Genomic DNA, 22,753 nt, shown 5'->3' with positions numbered 1-22,753 from the left:
AGTTTAACTGTAAAACAGAAATCCTTACTTTCTGACAGTGTACCAGTCTAGTTTGTTCAGAACCTCCTAGTTAATAATACACTTGTGGTTCACAGGTTCAACAGCTCTTAGACTGAGCTCTGAGACAGAGAAAAATACTGTATTAATTTCCTTTACTGGTAAGGGATCAGTAATCATAGGTCTTTACAACACTTACTAAAAGTGCTTTTTTGTATTCTTTGGTTCTGGACTTCCAATGCTTTTTCTTTTTAATTACCTTTTTATCCCTACTCATCTACCCCAAGAATTCTCTATTGGCTTTTCACTCGGGAGTTTTGAAATGAGGAATTACTCTTGACTGTTAAGTTTCTACCTGCCTTGTAATAGCTACTCTGGTGATTAGGATGTACACCTCCTCCTGACCTGATGAAAGTCCCCTTCCATCTCTTACAGTAGATGCAGTCCAAGACAGCTTTAACTCTGATGCAGCTCACTCACTGTAGTTCTTGTAGTGAAGCCTTGAAAAGATTATAAGGTTTAACCATTAAGTTAGGTAAGATGGCTGTAGAGGGGTAAGGAATAAGTATACTCTTCGCAAAATTCTCTTGTCTTTCTGAAAATCTGCTAGCTGCTCAGACATTTGCAAGATTTGTTAACAGATTAAAAAACTGAAATTTGATTAAACCCAGCAAGATTGAAGGTTTGGAGTTAAGATTGAAAAGGTGTTTGAAATATAGATGAGTTTACTTTGCTTTTTTTTTTGTTTGCACAGTAACAAATTATTTTCATGGACCAAGAAGTTATATAGTCATTATTATAAGGTACTAAGGTCATGCATTCAAGTGAAAATACCCTTAATTGATTGATTTAAACACTTAATTGATTGATTTAAATGTGTGGTATGGGCCTCTGAAATGTCCTCTGGTTTGCTGAGACATGTTACTGTTCCTGTTTGAGTACCAGTTGTATTGTGGAAATCACTGAGGCCTCTCGCCTGGGCTTCTGCATTTTGTGTCTGCTGTCACTGCATGGATTTCAGGTGCTTCAGACAGCAAGATTTTACATTGTACTATCCTTCACAAAAGACATATCCCAAATCAATAAAAAACCGGCATGTACAATTGAAGTGAACTGCCTGTGGTCTAACAGACTTGCTAGGCCTTGTTGATTGCAAGTACCAAACTTTGCCAGAGGGAGTGGTTCTGCTTGAACAATGAACAATTTTTTCTTGCAAGACAGATAGATTGAGTGGTGGTATCTCAAATCAGCTGAATGATGCCTGAGGAGAGGCAGAGGCCTCGCAGCCTCATGTTGGTTCAGTTAAGAACAGAAAAACCCCTTAAAGCAGGTACTTATCTCTACCTCAAAGGCATGGCAAATCTCAGTCCCAGTTTCTGACAACACAACCAGCCTAGCCAAGAGCTAATCAGCACATAATAATTGACTTAGACCGACGTTGCCATCAGGTACCAAAGAGTTGTCAAAAAGTATAAAGTTGGCACCTGAAGACTCTTTTGTGGGGGGAGGAAAAATAACAACCTTACCCAACAGACGGATCGCCTCTCTTCTTTTGTGCCCCCTCACCCCCAAGAAGGTACACGTTTTTTGTAATAATCACACACCTCCTGACTTTGTTAGATGTTCCCCTAGGAAAATAGCTATTAACTCAAGTTTAAATTGTTACTTCATTATAAATATCATACATCTCCTTGTTAACTGCTGGTTATAATCACCTAGCGCTAACACTGCAAATGAATGACAATCCTGAGCTTGTTTTTATCTGTTGCTTAAAATAAATTACCTACTGTTTACATTAATTCTGACTGGTGGCCAGCACATATATACATATCACATTATCCTCTAGTCATAAATTGTTGACCAAGTCTGGAACTAGAGACAGATCTAGCTGCAACTAGGCTTCTCTCTGAGGGGAAGCTTAGAAAGCAAAGGAGTCCATCTTGAGCCCCATGACTAGGCAGCAGAGCATCCCTCAGTCACTGGCTGGAGCCATACCTATTAAACGTGATACTACCCCAGCAAATGAGAAGACCCTATTAAATGCTTATAGCTTTAAAAGAGTTTGGCCTGTTGATTTAAAAGTTTGCATGGCACAGCATGTACTCCTGGGCAATTATTTTACGGGCTAAGTCTGAATTTTTCAGACAATTTCTTTTATAGGCAGAGTCAAAAATTGGCTTTCCTATTTGATTCTTCTCCTTCCAGCTCCTCTCAAGGGAAGAATTGTTACTTTTTTCAAAATCCATTATAGAGCTGGACATCCAAAATCGTTAATCACCCTTGAAATATTAGGCACGATGTTTGAACCCCAGTTGAAGAAAATTCCAGGTTTGATGTTGGCTAAAGCTAACTCTGGCATTGATGGAGTAGCCAGTGTCTCGGGGTGATGTGCTAATGTGCTTCATGAAATGCCAAGTGGCAGTGGGCAGGCTGAATGTTCTTTGAAGAGTGTAGAACTAACAAGCATATAGTAAATATGCATTAGGGCAGGTCTCTCATTTTAAATGATAAAATTTACAATGTTCTTCTATGCTACATTACTAAAAGCAACTAAAAGGAACATTTTGGCATATGGCACTATCTTAGGTAAAAGCACCAGCCTTACAAGAATGACTTGGGTTTGAAAAATTTTAATTTTCAATTAAGCTTGAAAGGACAAAGTGCAAAATTAACTAACTTGCAATTAGTTTCAGTAGTAATTATGTAAAAATAAATCAAGGCATATACGAGACAAGTTTGACATAATTAGTTGTGAAGTTTTTTACTGCTGTAATTAGTGATGAATATTCATGAGGCTGTTTGGGAAAGAGAAGCACAGGAAGCAATTATATTTAATTAAACTTTTTGCTGACTTAGTTATGAAGGCTGTTCTTTGTTTTAATCTCTTCAGAAATGCTGTGTAACTCCCAGGACAGGGTAGTTACAACCCAGAGTGTGAAAATTACATTTTAGGATCAATTTTTCTTATGTAGAGGTCTCCCAGCTCATCTATCACTTCATGACTTGTAGGTAACTATTAAGTTCTGATTTTTCAGCTCTTCAAAATTTTGTGAACAGCCCAGTGAAAGTTAATTGCACCTTTTATTGTTTGTGCATTTAAAACATTCGTAGAGAAGGACGTAGTGTTGAACAGGTGAGCATGAGTGAATCCTGTACATAGTGGTGTTAAGATGAGAGTCAGGCTCTTAGTTTCTAGAGGCCTTTTTTATGGGGTCCTTATCAACAGAAACTAGCTGAAAAAGTAAAGAAAAATAAGTTGTAAATGGAGCAAGGGGTCATAAGGAACAAGTGTATGTGATTTGTTTTGGGATTTTATTCAGTATTTTCAAGATATTTGGTATGTTCCACTTAGTATTGAATCCAGTGTGATTTTGTTACTTTTTAAATTTTCTTTCCCAGTTTGTGTTTACTCAGGTTTTTAAGCTGATAATATGTAGGTGTCAGGACCTGCTCCCAAGACAACAGAGGTGTTCAGGCGTACTCTGACCTGCACGGTCAAAGATGTTTGATATCTGCATGGCAACTCAGAGACCCACAAGTCTCTCGGGGTAAAATAAAATGCACCCAAAATAACAAACCAGATACTCAGGTGCACTCTGATGCTGTGAAAATCCAAACTCGATAATCAATGCCAATTTGATTATTAAGTAAGGTATCCTTTTATGTGATGTCTGGCATGCAGGGGATAGCTCCACCTAATGTGCGTGCAGCTTCTAGCACAATTTACAAAGGCTATATGCAGTCAAAGCATACATATTTATCACTTTTCCTGGAACAGATGTGTCTATTATAATCGGTTCCTGGAATTTCCTCCCCTTGGCAAACGTGCTTTGCTCTGTTGGGGGTCTTGCGCTGGGGGCTTCTGGAGGAAGGCTCACAGTCTTCTTCACAGTGAACTTTTCAACTTTCCTTCTTGTGCATGCTCTTAGACTCTTCAAGGTTGCATCTGGTCCTAGCTGATTTTTCTTCCTCTTATCATTGCACTAGTCCTTGTTATCTGGCTTAATTAGATACAGTCATGTTCTTTCCCATTTGTTCTAACTGCAGCCTTGTTAAAATTCCTTATGTGAGCAGAAGTATCCAGGCGCAGGCTAGCTAAAAGTTATTGTCCATGCTAATGCCGTATTTTAGTTCTGAAATCACAAAAAACTATACATAATATTCAAACCTATAGTAGGATAGTAACTTATAACAAATAATCTCTTTCTTCAACTCCAAGAGGCGACTTCTGAAAGTTGCAAAAATAGATGTCAATCTGGTCAGATTACAATCCGATACCTTGAACGCAGCCAAGGTCACAAAACACAATTCCAATCTGATCAGACACACCACAATGCCAGCAAAGAAGAAAAAAGGTTCATCACTCAAGTGGGCCACAGCAGTTTCTCTGGGACGCGTGGTCCATCCAGCACCAACTCCAGCAGCAATTCTTCAGGGCCATGTGGTCTGCTAGTTCTTCCAGGGTGGTATTGCAAGTTCTATTTATAAGGCAAATCCATGCTCCATTAGCATGTGAGGGGTGGTCTTGCCGTGCACGCGCAGAACCTCTTTCCAGAAGGTCTGGGGGCTCCCAGACAGTCAGGTGCCTGCTGCTGAACATCCTCCCCGCTCAATAGCAGCAGGCCCAGGACAGTGAGCCCGTTGGACAGGGAAAGAAGAATCCGTAGATAGCTTGTTAAAATACAATAGAGTGCTGGGGAGGACGGTACTGAGTTGCTCAAGAATAATTAAGTGCACCTTACGAGTAAAGCAATAAAGTTACCTCCTTCATGATAGCAAAGAATAAATAAAATAATCCAGTAAAGTGTATATGTGTTTGTGTGTAGAGCAGGGTGTGGCTGATGGATGCCAAGAACTCCAGTTTCTGATTCTTGATGACTGTTTTTAGCTTTGCAACTTTAGATGAAAGATTTTATTAATTGAAGCCTTGTTTTCTAGTTAAGGAATGTGTTTACCTGACTTTGTTGGATTATTCTAAAATTTCTATGATTTGTCTGTAAATAAGTGAAGGAAAAGTACTATAAAAGAAATAGTATAGTTAGTTTATTTGCATCAGTACTATAGAAGAGTAATAGTAAATGTCTTTGGTTCTTCCTGTTTGAAATTAGGCAAACTCTTTTCTGTTTTAAGAATGATTTTTTTTAAAAAAAATGCTGCAGATGTTCTTAATGTGTGTATATGTAGGGAAACGTGTCTCAGCTATTATAAGCGATGCTCCCTAGAAGCTTTTCCCACTTTATGTGGTTATTCTCCAGCACATATTCTGTACAATCACCCAGCGTTTGTTTAAATAGCCAGAGAACATCATTTCACATATTTTCTCTATTTTCTCTGATGTGTGTCATCAAATTTGTCTTGCATCTATTCCTTTCACCCTTGTTGCTTTTAGTTCTGGTATGCCCTGCAAACTAAAAATTACTCACTGGGCTTAATTTTTGTAACTCATTTATATATATGATATGCTTCAATCACGTCTCCTCTTTTTTTCAAGACTAAATAAATCTTACCTTTTTTTCCTTGATATTTAAGCCCTGTTTCCCCATTCATCATCTTTGTTTCACATGCTGCACTTTAACTGATCTAATTCTGTCTTCAAATAAGCTGGCCAAAATAGGATGCCAGCATTCAAATGTGGCTTCACTAGGTGTTTGTAGAATCATAAACCAATATGTTTAATATCACTTGTGATAATCCATTTTATTATTAACCTTCTTTACCACTGCTATGGTATTAGACCAAGATTCTGTCAATAAAGGTTCGTTGTCATGTGACACACTAGTTAATTCACTGCCTTTTAAACTATACTTAGCTGTACCAATCATTATTATTTGACTCCAGTCTTTCTGTGCAGAATGTGAACTGTAAGTGTGCTATCAAAAATCTCTTCATTTGTCTTTGCATATGATAATTATCTTGACATAGTGATTAATAATTGTGATTCCTGCCTCTTAATACAAATTTTAAACTACATTTTTGTTTCTTGTGTTGTACACATGCCTTCCATATCAAGAATTGCACAATTCAATATGACTAGTTCAGTCAGTCAGCCAAAGTCAAAGAGGAAAATAAATGCTTCCACAACCTCTGTGGAAATGAAAAGCAAGACAACATCTTCAATGAAAATAAAATATGGCACTCTCACATTCGTTAGATTTGTCAGTGCTGAATAAACACCCTTTCATCAAGTGCAGTAATTTTCTTCCTTCTGTAATGAAAGCTATTTTTTGCTTCATTTGTTTATACAAAAATTTGCTGAAGTGAGACCAAAATTTTTATAATACATATTTCAAAAAGAGGAATGAAGGTTCTAGATAAAGTCCCAGGCACTATAGTATCTTGACTTACTGTCTGAAATGTTATGCTGAGTCCATCCACAGTGGAAAGCTATACAAGTACCTTTCACACCTTAAAGTAAGAGATGAGGTCCTTCTTCCTTTATGAATGCATGCTTAGTATCTAAGGCTTTTAGAATTTATAGATTTGTCAATGAAGTAGAAACTTCTGCTGAACTTGGCAGGATGGGCTCATTCAATAAGTGAGTTAAAACTCTCTAGAAGAGTACATCCATCTTCATTGTTAAGAGAGTGTTTTCAGACTTTTTTCCGTTAATCTGAAGACAGGCTTGGTGAAAGTAATGCAGGTTTGTCAGCTCACTTGGAGAAATAATTCAAATATGGGATTTATCATGTGTTCTGGGTTATTTGATTGGCAGAGGTGGAGGGTAGGCCAGGATATACATTCAGAACTATCCAAGATCTCAGGTTACCTCCAAAGTGGCATCTAGACCATTGTTGGCTCATACCTTGTTTCTGGTGTTTCATTGTGCTTGCCACTTAGCAAGTTGTGTCTGACACAAGAGCTACTATGTGACTTAGGAAGTTGATAGTAAGTTGTTGTGGTGCTTTGCCTTTGGGAGTGTTTCCGATTCAACCTGGCTTGTAGTTTCTTTAAAATTGTATAATTTTTTATATTCTACAGAAAACCTTTGGGAAACTCTTCTGAGGACTTAAAGGGATGATAGTCCTCACAATAAAACCACCACAGCAATCAGGGTAACTGGAAATCTAAAGGCATGGAGGCATGAGGTGCTACTACCATTCACTCACAAAGGCAGCCACTCTAATCAATTAGACGTATGAAATAAAGCTGTGGTCTCTCATTTTAGTCATTTGGACAGTTTTCTGCAGCTTTTGAAAGCTCTCAGTTAATTTTTTTAGTTGGAGCAGGCATTGTTTTGGTTCTCTTTCATTTCAAACTTACCTATTTAAAAATATTAAAAGTTTCCTTGCAATATTTTCTTCAGCCTAAACAAACCTAAGTCTTACAACCTTTCTTGGTAGTGTCTTATGGACATTGGATAATTCATGTTGTTTGTCACCAAGCTCTGATTTGTCTTTGGTTGTAAGTATGATGTCCTCAACTGGATAAGTAGACACCTTGCCAGGACTGGTTACGGTTGGGGTTGCTTTTTTCACTGCCAGTTGATGCCCTGTTCTCTGCTGGCACCTAACTACATGTGATCCTAACCATTTCTGCTGTTTTCTGATCATTACAATTTTATTCTTGTCTAGCAGGGTGCTTGGATTGCCTAACAGCAAGCTGAACAAGCATATTCTCTCTGCTTTGCCATTTAGGTAGTTATTGAATAGTATCAGATTCAGAGCAGAGCCCTGGCTGCCACAGACTTTGAGTGGTTTCCTCCCACTCCCTGCTTTCAATGTTGTATTTTCTGGTCAAGTGAAATTGTTAGCAGAGGATAAAAACCACAAGTTTATCTTCTTCCTGGTGTTAGTGCCTTCCAGATGCTTGACGTCCCATTTGTGTTCTAGCTTTCAAATGCAGCTATTTTCCTTTTTTCCTCCCTCTTTATTTCACTTGCATCTCTTTTCTTTTCATCCTTTGCTTGCTTTGCTTTTTTTCCCCCCTCCCTTCCTCTCTCATTTTGGCATTTGATAGTCTGTCTTGTGATCAGGAGGACCAAACAAGGCTCTGCAATAGCTTCTTTCACAAGTTTTTGTTGTCATCTTGCTATTGTTTTATGCTTCATTTCTTTTTTTTTTTAATATTAAAGAAAATATTTAGAGTTTGTTTTGCAACCACTTATGATGTTTGTTAAGACCATCCTGAAGGTATGATCTGAACACAGTAAAGTTACTGAGGCCACTGTTTGTCAAGACTTTCTTGCTGTTTACACGGAGTTTACAGAGCTTGTAGCTGGAATGAAACATTAGTTTGTATGTCAGATAATTGTAATGCAAAATCAGGACAACATTAAGAAGCAAAGTAACTAGGTTTGAACTGTGCATCTACCCAAACCCAGTCTGTCATCATCATCTTGCTTTCCTCCAGTCTCCTTCTGCTTCCTAGAGGCAGCCAGGGCAGCCTGCAGGGCTCACCTGTTTCTTGTAATGCATCCCAGAAGCAGTTGGTGAAGGGGCATTGAGTAGGTATGGATGAATGATGTGAAATGTGACCCTGAGAAAGGAATTAGTGACCTAGCAGATCTTGCCTCTGCTTTCTGGTTTGATTATTTCTTTACTCAAGATCGTAACCTGCTAATGGTTTCTAAATCATTAGGATGCTATCTTGTTCAAGTAGAGCAATGTGGCTTGTGTGTCTGACAGCATCTCTTCCTCACAATTCTAGAAAAAAAATAGGATTGATAATAATATGTAAGACAGGACATGGAATTTGTGCTAAAACCTTTTCAAAAAGCAGAGCCATTGAAATACAGTCGTTGAATGATAAGACTAAAATTTAAAGCTGATTAAAAACTTACTCTACAGTGTATCTAAATAACATTTAAGAAGCATTTTTTGTGAAGTATTGCTGACTTTGCAGGTTCCGTAAACCCTGCACCACATCTCTTTTAGCCTTATTATACTTCTTATGCACCAGCTGTCTGTACCACTAATGCAGCATCTAGGAAAAAGTTAATGTGCACATTCTAGCTGAATGGTATATACCTCTCCAGAATAAGTGCTGTAAAAATGCAATTCATCTTTTTCTCCTGTACAGCATCCCATGTTCAGCTTTTCTCAGACATTCTATTGATATAACATGCTTTTTTGGAGGCATGTATATCACCCAGAATAACTTGGCAACAGTTTTGCAATGTGGTGTAATTTAGTTTCAGGATTGATAGATGATAAAAACACGAGCATTTCATACACTGAATTTCATTTTAATTAGTTTACTTTTTGTTTTGAGTTAGTTTCTTTCCTGCTAGATATTCAGATGATTCCAAGAAATGTTCATGGAGCATGTCATGCAGACTTGAATTCTAAACTCTTGGGGTCAGGCTGGAATAGGGAAGGCAAAGCCATCCATGGCCTTTGACAAATCTGTTTTCCTTCATACTTTTGACTTGAAACTGCTTAAGACCTTTCAAAGTTGATTAAGGTAGAGCATGCTTCTGTGCTGGCAGAGAACAGGGAGCTGATACAGCATGCATGTTATTGCTGAACTCAGAGCTCTGTTATTCCAATTAACCTTTGCAGAAGACAGGATGGTGCACTTGTGTGTAAATTTGCCAGCGTTCCCAAGAGTATTTAGGAGAAAGTAGGCTTTTTATGGCACTAGTTAAAGAAGTGAAAATAAAGCTGGTGCTGGAGACTGAGAGTCCTCTTTTGTCTTGCCGGTTGAATTTCACTGTTCTGTTAACTTTTCCATTAAAACATGCTTTTGTTTTCACTTTCAAGACGATACAATGCTACTCATTAATTGTACACAATGGATCATACATCAGAGACCCAAAATCTGGACTTTTCCTGCAGTTGAGGTGCCATAAAAAGCCTACTTTCTACCAAATACTCTTGGGAACGCTGGCAAATGTACACACAAGTGCACCATCCTGTCTTCTGCAAAGGTTAATTGGAATAACAGAGCTGTATGTGACTTTAACAAGGTGAGACTGGAATACCTCTTAGGAGATTAGGGGGAAGGAGCAGGACATGGTATAATATTAGCAGCTGTTAGCTCCAACTTAGGCACAGTACTTGCACTTAGGATAGAGCCTAGGATGTTGCTAGTTGTTGTAGGTCTTTGCAAAAGCACATTTATGCTATGAAGACAGTAGAGTTTTTCTTTCTTTGAAGCATGTTCTTGCTTTATTTTAGAAGCTTGGTCCACATTTAAACTGCCATGTGTGAAGTGCGTGGAATAATTATTCTGTGCTGTAAAAGATAAAAAGGAGGGCATGCAAGAGGTGAGGCTCTTGATCTTCAGTCTGATGACTCAGATGCTCTTTCAGCAGCTGCCAAGACTTGAAAGCACTGCTCTTTAATGTGTGGACACAATGAGGGATTTAAGTCTTGAGGAGGAAGGCATGGGTAATGGATGCATTCTGATGCCCTAAATGAGATGTGCTGACTGCTGCAAATTCTGCCGACTAATACTGTCTTGAGGTTTATCTGTGACTTGTGGGCTAGTTGTATAGACTTAAAACTATATATAGTCCCCAGTCTTACGCTTAGCTTTAATCTCTTTGGAACATTAGATATTGTCTTGCTCAGAGCTTTTACAGCGTATTATACAGCAAAATCGTATTTTGTAGCTGGGGCTCCAAGATGCTGCACTAATACCAATAGTGATTAAAAAAAATTAAATGCATGTATGAATAAAAAGTTTTCCCTATCAAGATGTCCTGCTTTGTGTATGCAGGCAAGGTCATGAATGTCTTTTCAGTCATCTGAAAGAACAGACAGAGCACCCAATGGTATTTAGACTTCTGATTAACATTTGAAACATATACGCTTTTGAGAAAAAGGTAGTTCTTGTCGTAGAGACATAGAATCACTTGGTTGGAAAAGACTTTTGAGATAACTGTACCTGTCCACTACTAAACTCTCATTTGGGAGAAGAGACTAATACCCACCTTGTTACAACCTTCTTTCAGGTAGTTGTAGACAGTGATAAGGTTTCCTCTCAGCCTCCTCCTCTCCAAGCTAAACAACCCCAGTTCCCTCAGCTGCTCCTCGTAAGACTTGTTCTCTAGCCTCTTCACCAGCTTTGTTGCCTTTCTCGGACATGCTCTGGGACCTCAATGTCTTTCTTGTAATGAGGAGCCCAAAACGGAACAAAGTATTGAAGATGTGGCCTCACCAATGCTGAGGACAGGGCCAGAGTCACTTCCCTGATCCTTCTGGCCATGCTGTTTCTGATACAAGCCAAGATACTATTGGACTTCTTGGCCATCTGGGCCACTGCTGACTCATATTCGGCCAGCTGTAAACCAATACCTCCAAGTTCTTCTCTGCCAGGCAGCTTTCCAGCCACCCATCCCCAAGGCTGTAGTGCTGCATGGGTGTTATGTCCCAAGTGCAGGACTTGGCACTTGGCCTTGTTAAATCTCATCCTGTTGGTCTCAGCCCATTGATCCAGCCTGTTCAAAGCCCTCCTACCCTCAGGGAGATCAACAATTCCTCCCAGCTTAGTGTCATCTGCAAACTTACTAAGGGAAGTTTCAGTCCCCTCATCCAGGTCATTGATAAAGATATTGAACAGAACTGGACCCAGTACTGAGCCCTGAGGGACACAACTTGTGACTGGCCTCCAACTGGATTTAAGTTTTCTACCCAGCAGAGGGTTGCCAGTACATAGGAGCTTGGTAGAATGTCCTTAGGTCTCAGGAACATCATTATCAAGTTTTCAGGTGGGAAATAGCAGGGCAGGGAACCAAAGAGAGATGGAGAAAATTATTTGATGGGCCACTTCAAGAGATGGGAATAGAGCCACTCTCTCCTCCAACTTATTAGCTCTAGGGCTGTGCTGGTTGCTGTGGTTCAGGTCTGTGGGTATTAGGGACAGTTGTGATTAGCACAGGGTGAAACATAGAATAACCTGGTGCTGTTTCAAGCCAGGTCATCTGTGTGCACCAGTGTTGTCTGGATGTGAAGCCATCACTCTTGTAGACATATCTGGAAGGAGCTTGGGGGTTCATTTTGCTCTTTCCCAGAAATCTTATCCAGGTACCTGGTAAGCAAAGATGTAATCATACTGTATTTGGCCAATTCCCATAGATGAGGTCTGTTTAGTATGTGTAACACCTCTATTAACAAATCTCTCTTTTGTACCTGAAATGGAGTAAGCCAAAGCTTTGAATGCAATTGAAAACAAATCTTTGTCTTGGGAATCTAAGGGAAATATTAAGCTACTTAAGGAGGGGAACAAATGCTAACAGGGCATGAAACTCCACAAAGGCAAGGGGCTGTGCTGTCTGGGCCGTATCTTATTTGTAGCTTGGAGAAGGGCAGTAGGGAAGAAAGACTTGAGTTAGAAAGGAAATTGCTAGAATAAAGAATATTCTCAAAGTCCAGTGTACAAAATCTACATAAGACTAATGGGACATAAAATTCTCAAGGATGAGAAGTTTAAGAGCTTTTGGAGACGTAGCAGGATGCCCTAGGAACTCCTAGCAAAAAAGTACATAATATGCAAAAGTTCTGCCTGTCTGTATTTGATTTTTTTAATTGTCTTTAACCTTACAAGATGCAGCTCTGTTCTTTATAAACAGTTGGTATTTAGATGTATTGTTACGGTAATGTCTTTGTTGGAGGTGGACCGTGACTTGTGCTCATTAAGGCTCAGATTAGGTATTTCAGAAGCTTTTTCTCTGATAAACTGTGAAAAGCCAGGCTTAAGCAGAGTATCACAAAAGATAAAATAATAGCCTCTCATCCCTGTGTCCGGCAGACTTAATACATTTTCTCTCAGATATTTTTAAAACTTTGAGACAGCAAATTTGTCCACAGTCTTTAAGATAGTCCTCTGAGCACAATCCATTATGTTTCCTTTACCAGTCTTTTCCTGAATTATTCACAAAGCTTTTTACTCTCCAAAAAACTCTAATCTACAAATTTCCCTGCATTTCCCTAATAATAAGTCTTAATAGGCATAAGTGCCATTGATAAAGTGTTTATATGTGGCATGATTAGAAAACATTGATCTTTAGGGGGGGGAAGCACGAAAGAATAACTACACCATGAACTGAATTTAAATTAGCTGACCCACTCGCTTTTTTTTGTGAATTTGTGTTTAGTAGCAGAGCGGATAGAACTTTTGAAACCTGCCTGGGTAATATCTGCTTCTTTTGGGAGAAGATGGCTGAATTACCAGGAAATTCAGTTCAGTGACTTCTATGATCTGTAAACATTTGCTGAAGATCACTAGAGCAGAGCTTAGAAGTGGTGGGTTTTTCTTTCTAAAGAAGTCGTGCATGTCCGGCTGAGATTTTTCAGGTGTTCTTATCTCATCTTTTCCCTATTACAGTGTGCACAAACTGTGGTTTGATGCTTAAACGTGGAGCTGAACTACCAAAATCAAATATTTAGAAAAATACTCAAAGCATATTGATGCAGAGCAGTTGGTGCATGAGGAAGGCTCTTCTATTATGCTGGACATAGTAAATATTTCATTATTTCGTTCCTAGAGAAATTTGTAAGTGGCAACTCGAGTGATCAAAAAACAGTTTTAGTTGATAGGCAAAAGAAAGGAAAATCTTTAAGATTTACTGTTCCTGCCTTCTGCAGTAGGAAATTAAGAATTTGGATGGATATAACTGTGTGGATTTTGGAGATCTAATGCTTTCTTTGTTTTTTTTCTCAGCCTCTCATCAAAATAGTATTTTTCTTTTTGATACTGTGAGGAATTACAGCCTGCACAGAAATAAAATTCTCCCCCAAAAAGAAAACAGTACTCAGAGGTTGTATGACCTTGTGAACAGAGGGCTGAAATGGAGTCAGGGGAGAGCAGTTCTGTGATGGTGGCACTGGCCTCCAGTGTGGCGGAGTTGCACCAGTGTGTTTATTCTATTTTGCTTCTCTGAACCTCTTTTCTCCTTTGCATTTTGTTACCTTTTGGTGTGTTTCCTCATAAGATTTGCATGCAGTTCAAGTTCCATTTAGATGTTGTCTAAAGTCATTATCGCATTACCTTTTGTTTCTCTGGAAACAGAAACTAGATAGGAATTACTTCTCCTTTATCATGACTCTGAAAAAATCCGACTGTAACTCCTCTTATGAGTCTTGGTAATTTTGTCAGTTCCTCAGTGTCTCCTGCAAATAAAACATATAGTATATGCTCTCTGAAGTGCTACTTCTGATCTAGTCTTCTCATCTCTTCTCATCACCCCTATAAGACTGCTGTTTAGGGTCATGCTTCTGCTTCTGCTCCCTGGCACTGAATTGCCATTTCCAACCATTCTATTCACCATTTCCATCTCAATTTGAAGCTCACTTGTGTGACCTTGCATGGCCTTACCCCAGCTCATGTTTTTGTTTTCCTCATCTTGTCTATCCTAACCTGTTTATTTGTTTGGCTTGTGGATTTTGGTTTGGTTTGGTTTTACCATTCACTTCTTTTCACTGCGCAATTTGCTGTTAGACTTTCACATCTCTTACTGGTATCACATCTGCCAGACTTACATTGCTGTCTTTGCTGTTCCATCACCATTTTATTCTTCAAAATTTTTTTCTGCAGTAGGTCTGATCACAAACATCCAAATAACCACCCTTCACTGAGCAGCTATCTATATTTTCTCCTACGTATTATTATTAATTTCTACGTATTATTTGAACTGTTAGATTTGTGGAGCACAGGTTGTAATTCCTGCCTTTCTTTATAAATGTGTAAACTTTGACTGCACTGCAAGTTATCATTAAAAGTGAAGATTGGGACTTTTACATCTCTGATTCTAGTGTGCTTTGCCGAGTACAGTTGAAGTACTGTGCTTACACCTCAGAACTGGGTGTCTCATCTCTGGAAACAAGAAGTAATGACTGATAGGTAGAGATGTCCATTAATGATAGTGCACATGCTTCCTGCTATGGTGTGTATTTTCCTCTTTTTCGGTTTGTCTCTCCCTAGCAGTTTACCTGCTGGCATTTGTTGCACATAAAGATGGACTGAGTAATAAGTTAGCCAATCTGATTTATATGAATATGTCTTTAATAAGCTAATTTTCCACAGTCCAAAGGAAAACAGAAAATTTTCTTTTAACACACAGTGCATTAGTGGAAAACACAGCATACGTTAAGAGTGGTTTTGTATTGAAACAAATCTTAAGCTTCCTTTTCCATTTATCTTGCAGATGCAGGCAGCGGCCAAGATTATGTGACCTCGGAAAATCAGCTGCTTTACTACCCTAGTATTACCTATGCTATCATTGGCAGCTCTGTCATTTTTGTACTTGTGGTGGCCTTTCTTGCCTTAGTTCTGCATCACCAGCGGAAACGCAACAATCTCATGACCCTGCCAGTGCATCGACTGCAGCACCCAGTCCTGCTGTCCCGGCTGGTGGTCCTTGATCACCCGCACCACTGCAGCATCACCTACAACATCAACAATGGGATCCAGTACATGTCCAACCAGGCCTACCAGAGGCCAGTGGACCTGGACTCTCCGCCATCCTATTCAGAGGCTGTGCTTGACCAACGGTATGTACAGGAGCTAATTCTGTGCTCACCAAATCTTCACTCTACTGGTTGCAGTTCTGTTAATCTCTGCTCCTGCTCCCCATTTATCCTTAGTACTGCTTTTGATAGAAGTACAGCATTGCATTTCTGCCATATATATAGGGCCAAATTTGGGCGTATTTGAGCTCCTCCTGCATATGATAAATTCACGGTACTTGAGTCCCTTTACTGTTACTGATATTAAAAGGATTAAAGACAAACTTAAGTTATGCTTTCTCAGCATTTGTTGTTGGTAGTAAAGATTTTGAGAATGGCAGGAAAATGCAAGGAAATGTGTCACTTATCTAGTAGTGGTGCCCTGTGACTGTGGAATCAAAACATGAAAACTGAATGTGGAGTTTTGCCAAAAAAACCCGCTAGGTTGTAGGTCATGCTACTTAAAAAAAATTACCCTGCTTATGTGTGATCAGTATATAAAGGTAATGTGTCTTCATTTCTTGTGTAAAGAAATGGTATGGTCCCTCTGCTCTGCACTATTTTCCTTTTACCAATAGAATTAAAGAACAGGACTCTGAAATGGGAAGTGCTGTTCTCATTTTAAATAAGTGAAAGTGCTTTGAAGTTTTTGGGTTGAGTGTGATTTGGGTTATGATGTTTTTGTAGTTACGATATTGGTTTTATTTGTGGTTAATTAACCTTTGTTTTAACCTCTGTCTGCGAAGTTTTTCCAAATAAAACTCCTAGACTGGCATCCTCTGTACATAAAAAGGGCATGGTATGAACTTTAATGATCCAGATTGTTCACTGTCATCCTGTTGATAATTTTTAGTATGCACTCTAGGATCTAAGAATGAAAGTATAATCACTTACATTCCTATTCTCTGCTGTATTTGGCAGCAGTTCCCTTGTCGTAATGTTGACATTCATAATAATGATATCTTTTCAATAGTAAGTACAACTAAATGAGCAGCTGTCCAGATTGTAATCACTTTTCACCTGGGCCAATAAAAAAATCCCAGAAATTTCAGAGCTAATTGCTGCCAGGACCTGTTATCGATCTGCTAAACCCTTCAGTCCCTTTACTTGTTTACTATCAGAACCAAAGAAAAAGTTTTCCTGAGTCCAGTATTTATTTTGTCTGTGCCTACTTAGCACTTGCTCTGCATGTGATATCATGACAGCAGAATTAATTTGTCTTGTGGAGAATTCAGTTCATAATTTATTTGTAGACTGTAAGCCATTAATCTCTGTCACTTAATGGAGGTTTCCTCAGAGCTTTCTTGTGTTCACATCATTATCTATAGGTGTAAATCCACTACTTACCTTATTTCTTATAAACTGCTTTCTTAGGTTGTGTAAATGTTGCATAGGAAAAATTCTTACCTCTTGCAGCTGTCTTCAAGAGTAATTAGAGATCTGTTGAAAGTGCATACCCACAAAAATCAGTGTGTAGAGTGTTAAAGCAGGATATAGTTAGCTGTGTTGCATCATGGTCAGGAGCCTTGTTACCCAGTGGTGGTGTGGACATTTTGGAATGATCTGAATAATGTAGGCAGATCTGTTTGAGAACTCCTGATAGGTGTCATCATGGAAAAGCAAAGAAATAGTGGTGTTTGTTTTTTTCATAATTGGAAAACTATGTGCTTTCTTCCACACCACCATTTTTAATAACTTTTGCTATCTTGTGTACCTTACAGCAGACCACCTTGGTTTGACCTTCCTCCACCACCTTATCGTTCTGAATCTGAATCCTCTAATCAGCCTGATCTTCCTCCATACCGATCTCGAATGGGAAGCTTGGTGAGCACAGATGCCCTCGTGGCAGGAAACCATCTGGGCACAGCCAGCAGTTGGCCAAGAGACATCCATGACAGCGTGGAGGGCCACAGAAATCTTTTTGAGAGGACATCAGATCAAAGCTGTTCTCCAGTCAACTGTATTGCTGAAAGAGACGTGTAGCTGCTCCAGTATTTGGGATGGGTAGGAAGGCATTTGCTTTTTCAAGTCTGTATGGGTTAATCTGCTCTGGCTAATAGGTTTCAGGAGCAATATGCCTGAATGATGACTGGATTTGAATCTGCACTAAGTTAATATTTGAATTTAGCATTTTGGGCTAATAAAAGACAGCTGTGAGAGCTAAACCTGGAGTCACATCAGCTCTTCACAACATTTCTGTGGGCAACTTCTGCTTCAGACTAGTTAAAGGAACATCAGTGCTATGTCAAAGATCTGATATGATGTGTTTCTTGGACTATTTACTGTATATGAGTGTATTTATGTGTGTATACAATAGAGACGTTAGATACAGAAACTGTGCCAGAAGGACTCTTGTCTTTTCAGACTGCCTCCCATCCTGATGACATGTTGAGCTGTTTCTTCTTACTGCCTCATGCCAACTGCTGGTCACTGAAGCACATAAGAGGCAGTCTTACTGCCCAGTGCTAGCCCACTGGCAGTGCTCAAATTGCAGAAAATGTCCTACTTGACCCTTCAAAGTTCGAGCTTGTTGAGGATGCAACAACTCTCTAACTGAGCAAGTGAGGGTATGGTTCCCAGGTGCTAATATCTAGGCCAAATTTGCGTGAGTTTTCTTAGGAACATTGAAAAGGTTGACTTATCTGTCAGACTTCAAGGCTGAGTACAGAGGCACTGAAGCTTCTCAACAAACCAGCACAAGACTTCTTTTCAAGTGTGGAAAAACAACATTACTTGATGTGTTTATTCTAAAAAAAACCCAAACAACAAAGCCAAACAGAAAACAACCTCAACCCCCCCCACCAAACTGTTTTCAGTTACATTTTGAACACCAAAACCAGCTGGAGGCAAATACATTATGGAAAGCTTTAGCCTGAATGACTAGTTTGATACATTTGTAAAACAACTGAAAGCAGTTCATGAAGTGAACGTTGTTGGGCTTGTTGGCCCTCACTATGTGTATATGTACATGCATGGATTCACATTTAATACTATGTGTATGTATATAAGTAGTGTATTGCATAGGTTTAGTTCTACTGCAGCAGTAGAATTCTAAAATGTCAAAGTTTCACTAATGAAATTCTCATTGGTTTTTACAGAGTTTGCCATTATTTGTGTTCATCTGGTTGACATTCTAGCTTCTACAGAAAAACAGAATTATTTGTGTCTGTTTTGTCTTAAATCTTGAAGTGGTCTCCTGTGAAGTGTGTTTCAGTGCACAGCATTGAATCACCTGTGTGAAAGCATCTCAGAGGTAAAAGTATTCAGAGTGGCAAGAAGGAAGATAAACTGTGAATTTAAATGCCACTGCAGTGCTGTGCTTGTGCTCAGTATACAGAAGGCAATGCAGTGTCTTCCTTTTGTCCAGAAGGAAATTGAACTTCAACAATTATTTGCTTTTGTCTTATTGGACCCATCGCACGCACCTTCTTCTGTGTAATGAACACTGTCAATAAACAGACTTTGTTGTTTAATGGAAATGAAGGAAGCTGCCTGCCCACATGTTCTGCTTTCTTCCTTCTCATCCTTCTAAGGTAACTTCTTTTGCTCAAAAGTTATATGTTGATATTTTTTTTGTCATTTCCAGCTCTGGAGTCTACTGTTATGGTATGTAAAAGGCAGAGGCCAGATGGATTTACAAGCAGAGGTCATTCCAGGACTGAGAGGACACAGTGGAGAGCACTGGAGAAATATAATGCTTATGGGCTTGACTGCCTTTTAAGCAGATGAATTCATTAAAGGCTTCGGCAGCCTATCTAGAAGTGCATTAGTGAAGTTGCTCCTAGGTCCTTGTAAAACAGTGTATGTGATTGGTTAAAATTTTGTCCTTGCTGGGAGCTCAAGCAATGTAATTATGCTGTCCTTCACAAAGCAGGGCTTGCCTAATTAATGACTCCATCTGATAGTCTGTTGTCACATATCAGACAGTTATTCTTTATTTTGCAGGTAGTTTAAACTCTGATACATAGCCGAGGTAATAGTAAAAGTGGGTGTGGGGGTGTCTCCTGTGAGTACTGGGACGTGCTGTCTCTCTTGCCTTTTGTTAAGGTTCTGCTCAGCCTCTGTAAGAGAGCTATGTAATGCTATATCAGAATTAGCCTTAATGTTTTTCTGTTACAGTTTTTAAAACATTATATTGGACTTTATAATATACTATTGAAGAGTTTGCAGTAGTTTCGTTAGAATTAGACATCTTTTTAATTTCAAAGTTGCCTAAGGCTGTATTAGTGAAAATAAATCATCGTGTCTCATGTAACTAGGGTTTGTACAACCCAAATACTATTTGCCTATGCCATCTGAAAAGCATTGTCTTGCATTGCTAAGAAGTAGGAAAAAAGTGGGCATAGCCCACTTCTTCTGCCTTTTGTCAGTCACAGTCATATGTGTACATATACATATATTAAAAGAGATACTTTTCAGGTTGTATATATTCTTGGAACTTTTGCATTGAGATAATCCATTGGACTTTTTTTTTAAAAAAAAAGAAGGAAAAACCAAAACATTCTATCACAGATTACAAAAGGAGATTGTGCCTTTTTGATTGAATATTGATTTGGGAGGCTGTTAACTATATTTCAGGGTGTTGTTACATATCATTCTCTAGAGATCCAAAAAAAAGAAAGATGTCCTGTCTTCCTCTTTCTTGTTTCTTATGGGCACCACTGAACTTTGAGGAGTACCAAAGTTCAGTATCTTGTTCCAAAAAGACAGGGTAAAATTTTAAGGGGCGGTTTCATCTTACTCCACTTTTCTGGTTTGTAGAACAGATTTGCTAGCTGATTTCTTTGGAAATTGCTGTAGTGTCACACAAAATTGCTTATAACATATCGCTTCTAGTAGTGTTAATGTAGCATTATACTGCATAATTCAGTGGAATCTTTGGAAAAGCATGGTAGCAGCAACCACGCTGATGAAATTGAGTATTTCATTGAAAATCCTGCAGCTTGTAAGGCTGAAATTAAATGCTCGTGAAATACCATTTGGTAGGATTTCTTTTCAGTAGCCAGTAGTTGGAATTAATCGTTCTGTTGTTTGCAATTACTTTTAACTTTTTAGTTTAAGGTTATTCCTCTGGAAGCTTTTCTTTATCCTTAATGTTTAAACAATTGTATGTTATTTCAAAGACCTATTCTTACAAAAGTAACACCAGTTAGTTTCCTTCCAGAGCCAAATTCTGTTTCCATATCTGTATTGAAATGGTGACCACTGTAATGAGTAGTTCTCCTCAATGCAGGTATTAATATATTTGATTCCAGCAAAACAATTTGAAGAAATGACTACCTGAGGTAAGTGAAGGCATGTGGATTAGCCGGTTGGAAAATAAGATTTCAGTTAGTTAAAAATAAACAAATAAATTTCAGGTGATTTTTACAGTCTGAAAGCTCACCTGAAGTCAGTGCTGTGTATTTAAAATTAGGCCATTAGTGAGTCCATTTGATAATAATATGAAGTTCCTCGTAAGGCAAATTGCACTTTACCTCTCTGGTATTGTGCTAATGGAAAATTGGCAGTAATGTTTTTAAAAAAGAGCCTGTGAATAATTTTCTTGGCTCTTGTTTACAGCGACATACAAGACAACACTGACTGCATTGTGAGCTTTAAATAACTATTCATTCCTCTTCAGATCAGTTCTATTTACACTGCTTCACTTTGATACAGCTAATAGGGTCCTTTAGAAGATTGTTGGAGGAAAGAGGTGATGACTCATTTTAATTAGTGCTGCAGCTTGTTAATCTTGTGTGATTTACTTTTTAGACATCTTAAGAAAGAAAAAATAGTTATAGCAAATAAAAAGAAACATTAGCAATGAAAAGGATAGAGGGACACTGATTCAGAATTTAATTTTTAACAAATATTTAATATTGTATGAGTGAAGGAAGACTTTAACGCTGTATTTTGAATGTGATGATCAGATGGCAAGTACTGTTCTTAGCTGATGCTCACTGGAAGCTACTTTGCATATAATGCCTGGAACTGAAATGGTAAGACAAGTGCTCTTCTTGCAGTTCATACTAGATATGAAATAATTTTTTTAACACAAGACTGTGTTCCACCTGTGGACTGACATATGTGACTGCAGAAAGAATTTCAATACTGTGCTGGATTCTACTTGAATGCATTCTAGTACAGGACTGTGGCCTTCATTTTTCCATTTTTTCTGATTTAAGGGGTTTTGTCAACTTGAAATTGAGATGTTTCCTAAGAGCTTTAAGGGAAGTTGTATGTTGAAACCCAACCATGTCTTAAATTTTTGTAAACTGGAAATTTTCAAAAATGTATTCTATATTCCTGAATAAAGTCAATGTTTTAATACTGTTGACAAACGAGGATGTCCCCTGTCTCATGAAGTCTTAGTCATTTCAGTTTTATAGCCTCTTACATGAAGCTTCTTCCAACTTCTTTTGCATTCACTTTGTTGAGTTGTGTTAAATCTTTGTGGGTTTTAAGCATATTTTAAAAAGGAAGTGATATGGAAAACCTGCCTGTACATGTGGAAAACTGGTTGGATGGCCGGGCCCAGAGGGTGATGCTAAATGGTGTTAAATCCAGCTGGAGGCCAGTTACAAGTGGGGTTCCCCAGGGCTCAGTGCGGGGTCCAGCCCTGTTCAATGTCTTTATCAATGACCTGGATGAAGGCATTGAGTGCACCCTTAGCAAGTTTGCGGATGACACTAAGCTGGGTGGAAGTGTCGATCTGCTGGAGGGTAGGGAGGCTCTGCAAAGGGATCTGAACAGGCTGGACCGCTGGGCTGAGACCAATGGCATGAGGTTTAACAAGGCCAAATGCTGGGTCCTGCACTTGGGGCACAACAACCCTATGCAGTGCTACAGACTAGGAGAAGTCTGTCTAGAAAGCTGCCTGGAGGAGAAGGACCTGGGGGTGTTGGTTGGCAGCCAACTGAACATGAGCCAGCAGTGTGCCCAGATGGCCAAGAAGGGCAATGGCATCTTGGCTTGTATCAGAAACGGTGTGGCCAGCAGGTCCAGGGAGGTTATTCTCCCTCTGTACTCGGTGCTGGTGAGACTGCTCCTCGAATACTGTGTTCATTTCTGGGCCCCTCACCACAAGAAGGATGTTGAGGCTCTGGAGCGAGTCCAGAGAAGAGAAAAGAAGCTGGTGGAGGGGTTGGAGAACAGGCCTTATGAGGAGCGGCTGAGAGAGCTGGGGTTGTTTAGCCTGGAGAAGAGGAGGCTGAGGGGAGACCTCATTGCTCTCTACAACTACCTGAAAGGAGGTTGTGGAGAGGAGGGTGCTGGCCTCTTCTCCCAAGTGACAGGGGACAGGATGAGAGGAAATGGCCTCAAGCTCTGCCGGGGGAGGTTTAGGCTGAACTTTAGGAAAAAAAATTCACAGAAAGGGTCATTGG

General features: G+C 39.2%; 1 protein-coding gene across 3 annotated transcripts in view; it reads left to right on the top strand.

The window, feature by feature from the left end:
* Positions 1 to 21,712, top strand: part of LDLRAD3 (low density lipoprotein receptor class A domain containing 3) — a 115,167-nt gene extending 93,455 nt beyond the window's left edge. For 2 of the 3 annotated variants that reach the window (XM_069858118.1, XM_069858117.1), the window contains exons 5-6: positions 15,086 to 15,431; positions 17,111 to 21,712. In XM_069858118.1, coding sequence (XP_069714219.1) covers positions 15,086 to 15,431; positions 17,111 to 17,369 — 605 coding nt within the window. In that variant the 3' untranslated portion in view covers positions 17,370 to 21,712. Of the gene's footprint in view, positions 1 to 15,085; positions 15,432 to 17,107 lie in introns of all 3 variants that reach the window. The other variant, XM_069858115.1, reaches the window with a different exon arrangement.
* The last annotated feature ends 1,041 nt before the right edge of the window (positions 21,713 to 22,753 follow it).

This window comes from Phaenicophaeus curvirostris, chromosome 5 (genome assembly GCF_032191515.1).
Source record: "Phaenicophaeus curvirostris isolate KB17595 chromosome 5, BPBGC_Pcur_1.0, whole genome shotgun sequence".
In the NCBI taxonomy this organism is placed as follows: Eukaryota; Metazoa; Chordata; class Aves; order Cuculiformes; family Cuculidae; genus Phaenicophaeus; species Phaenicophaeus curvirostris.
This window is presented reverse-complemented; position numbering and strand designations above follow the sequence as displayed.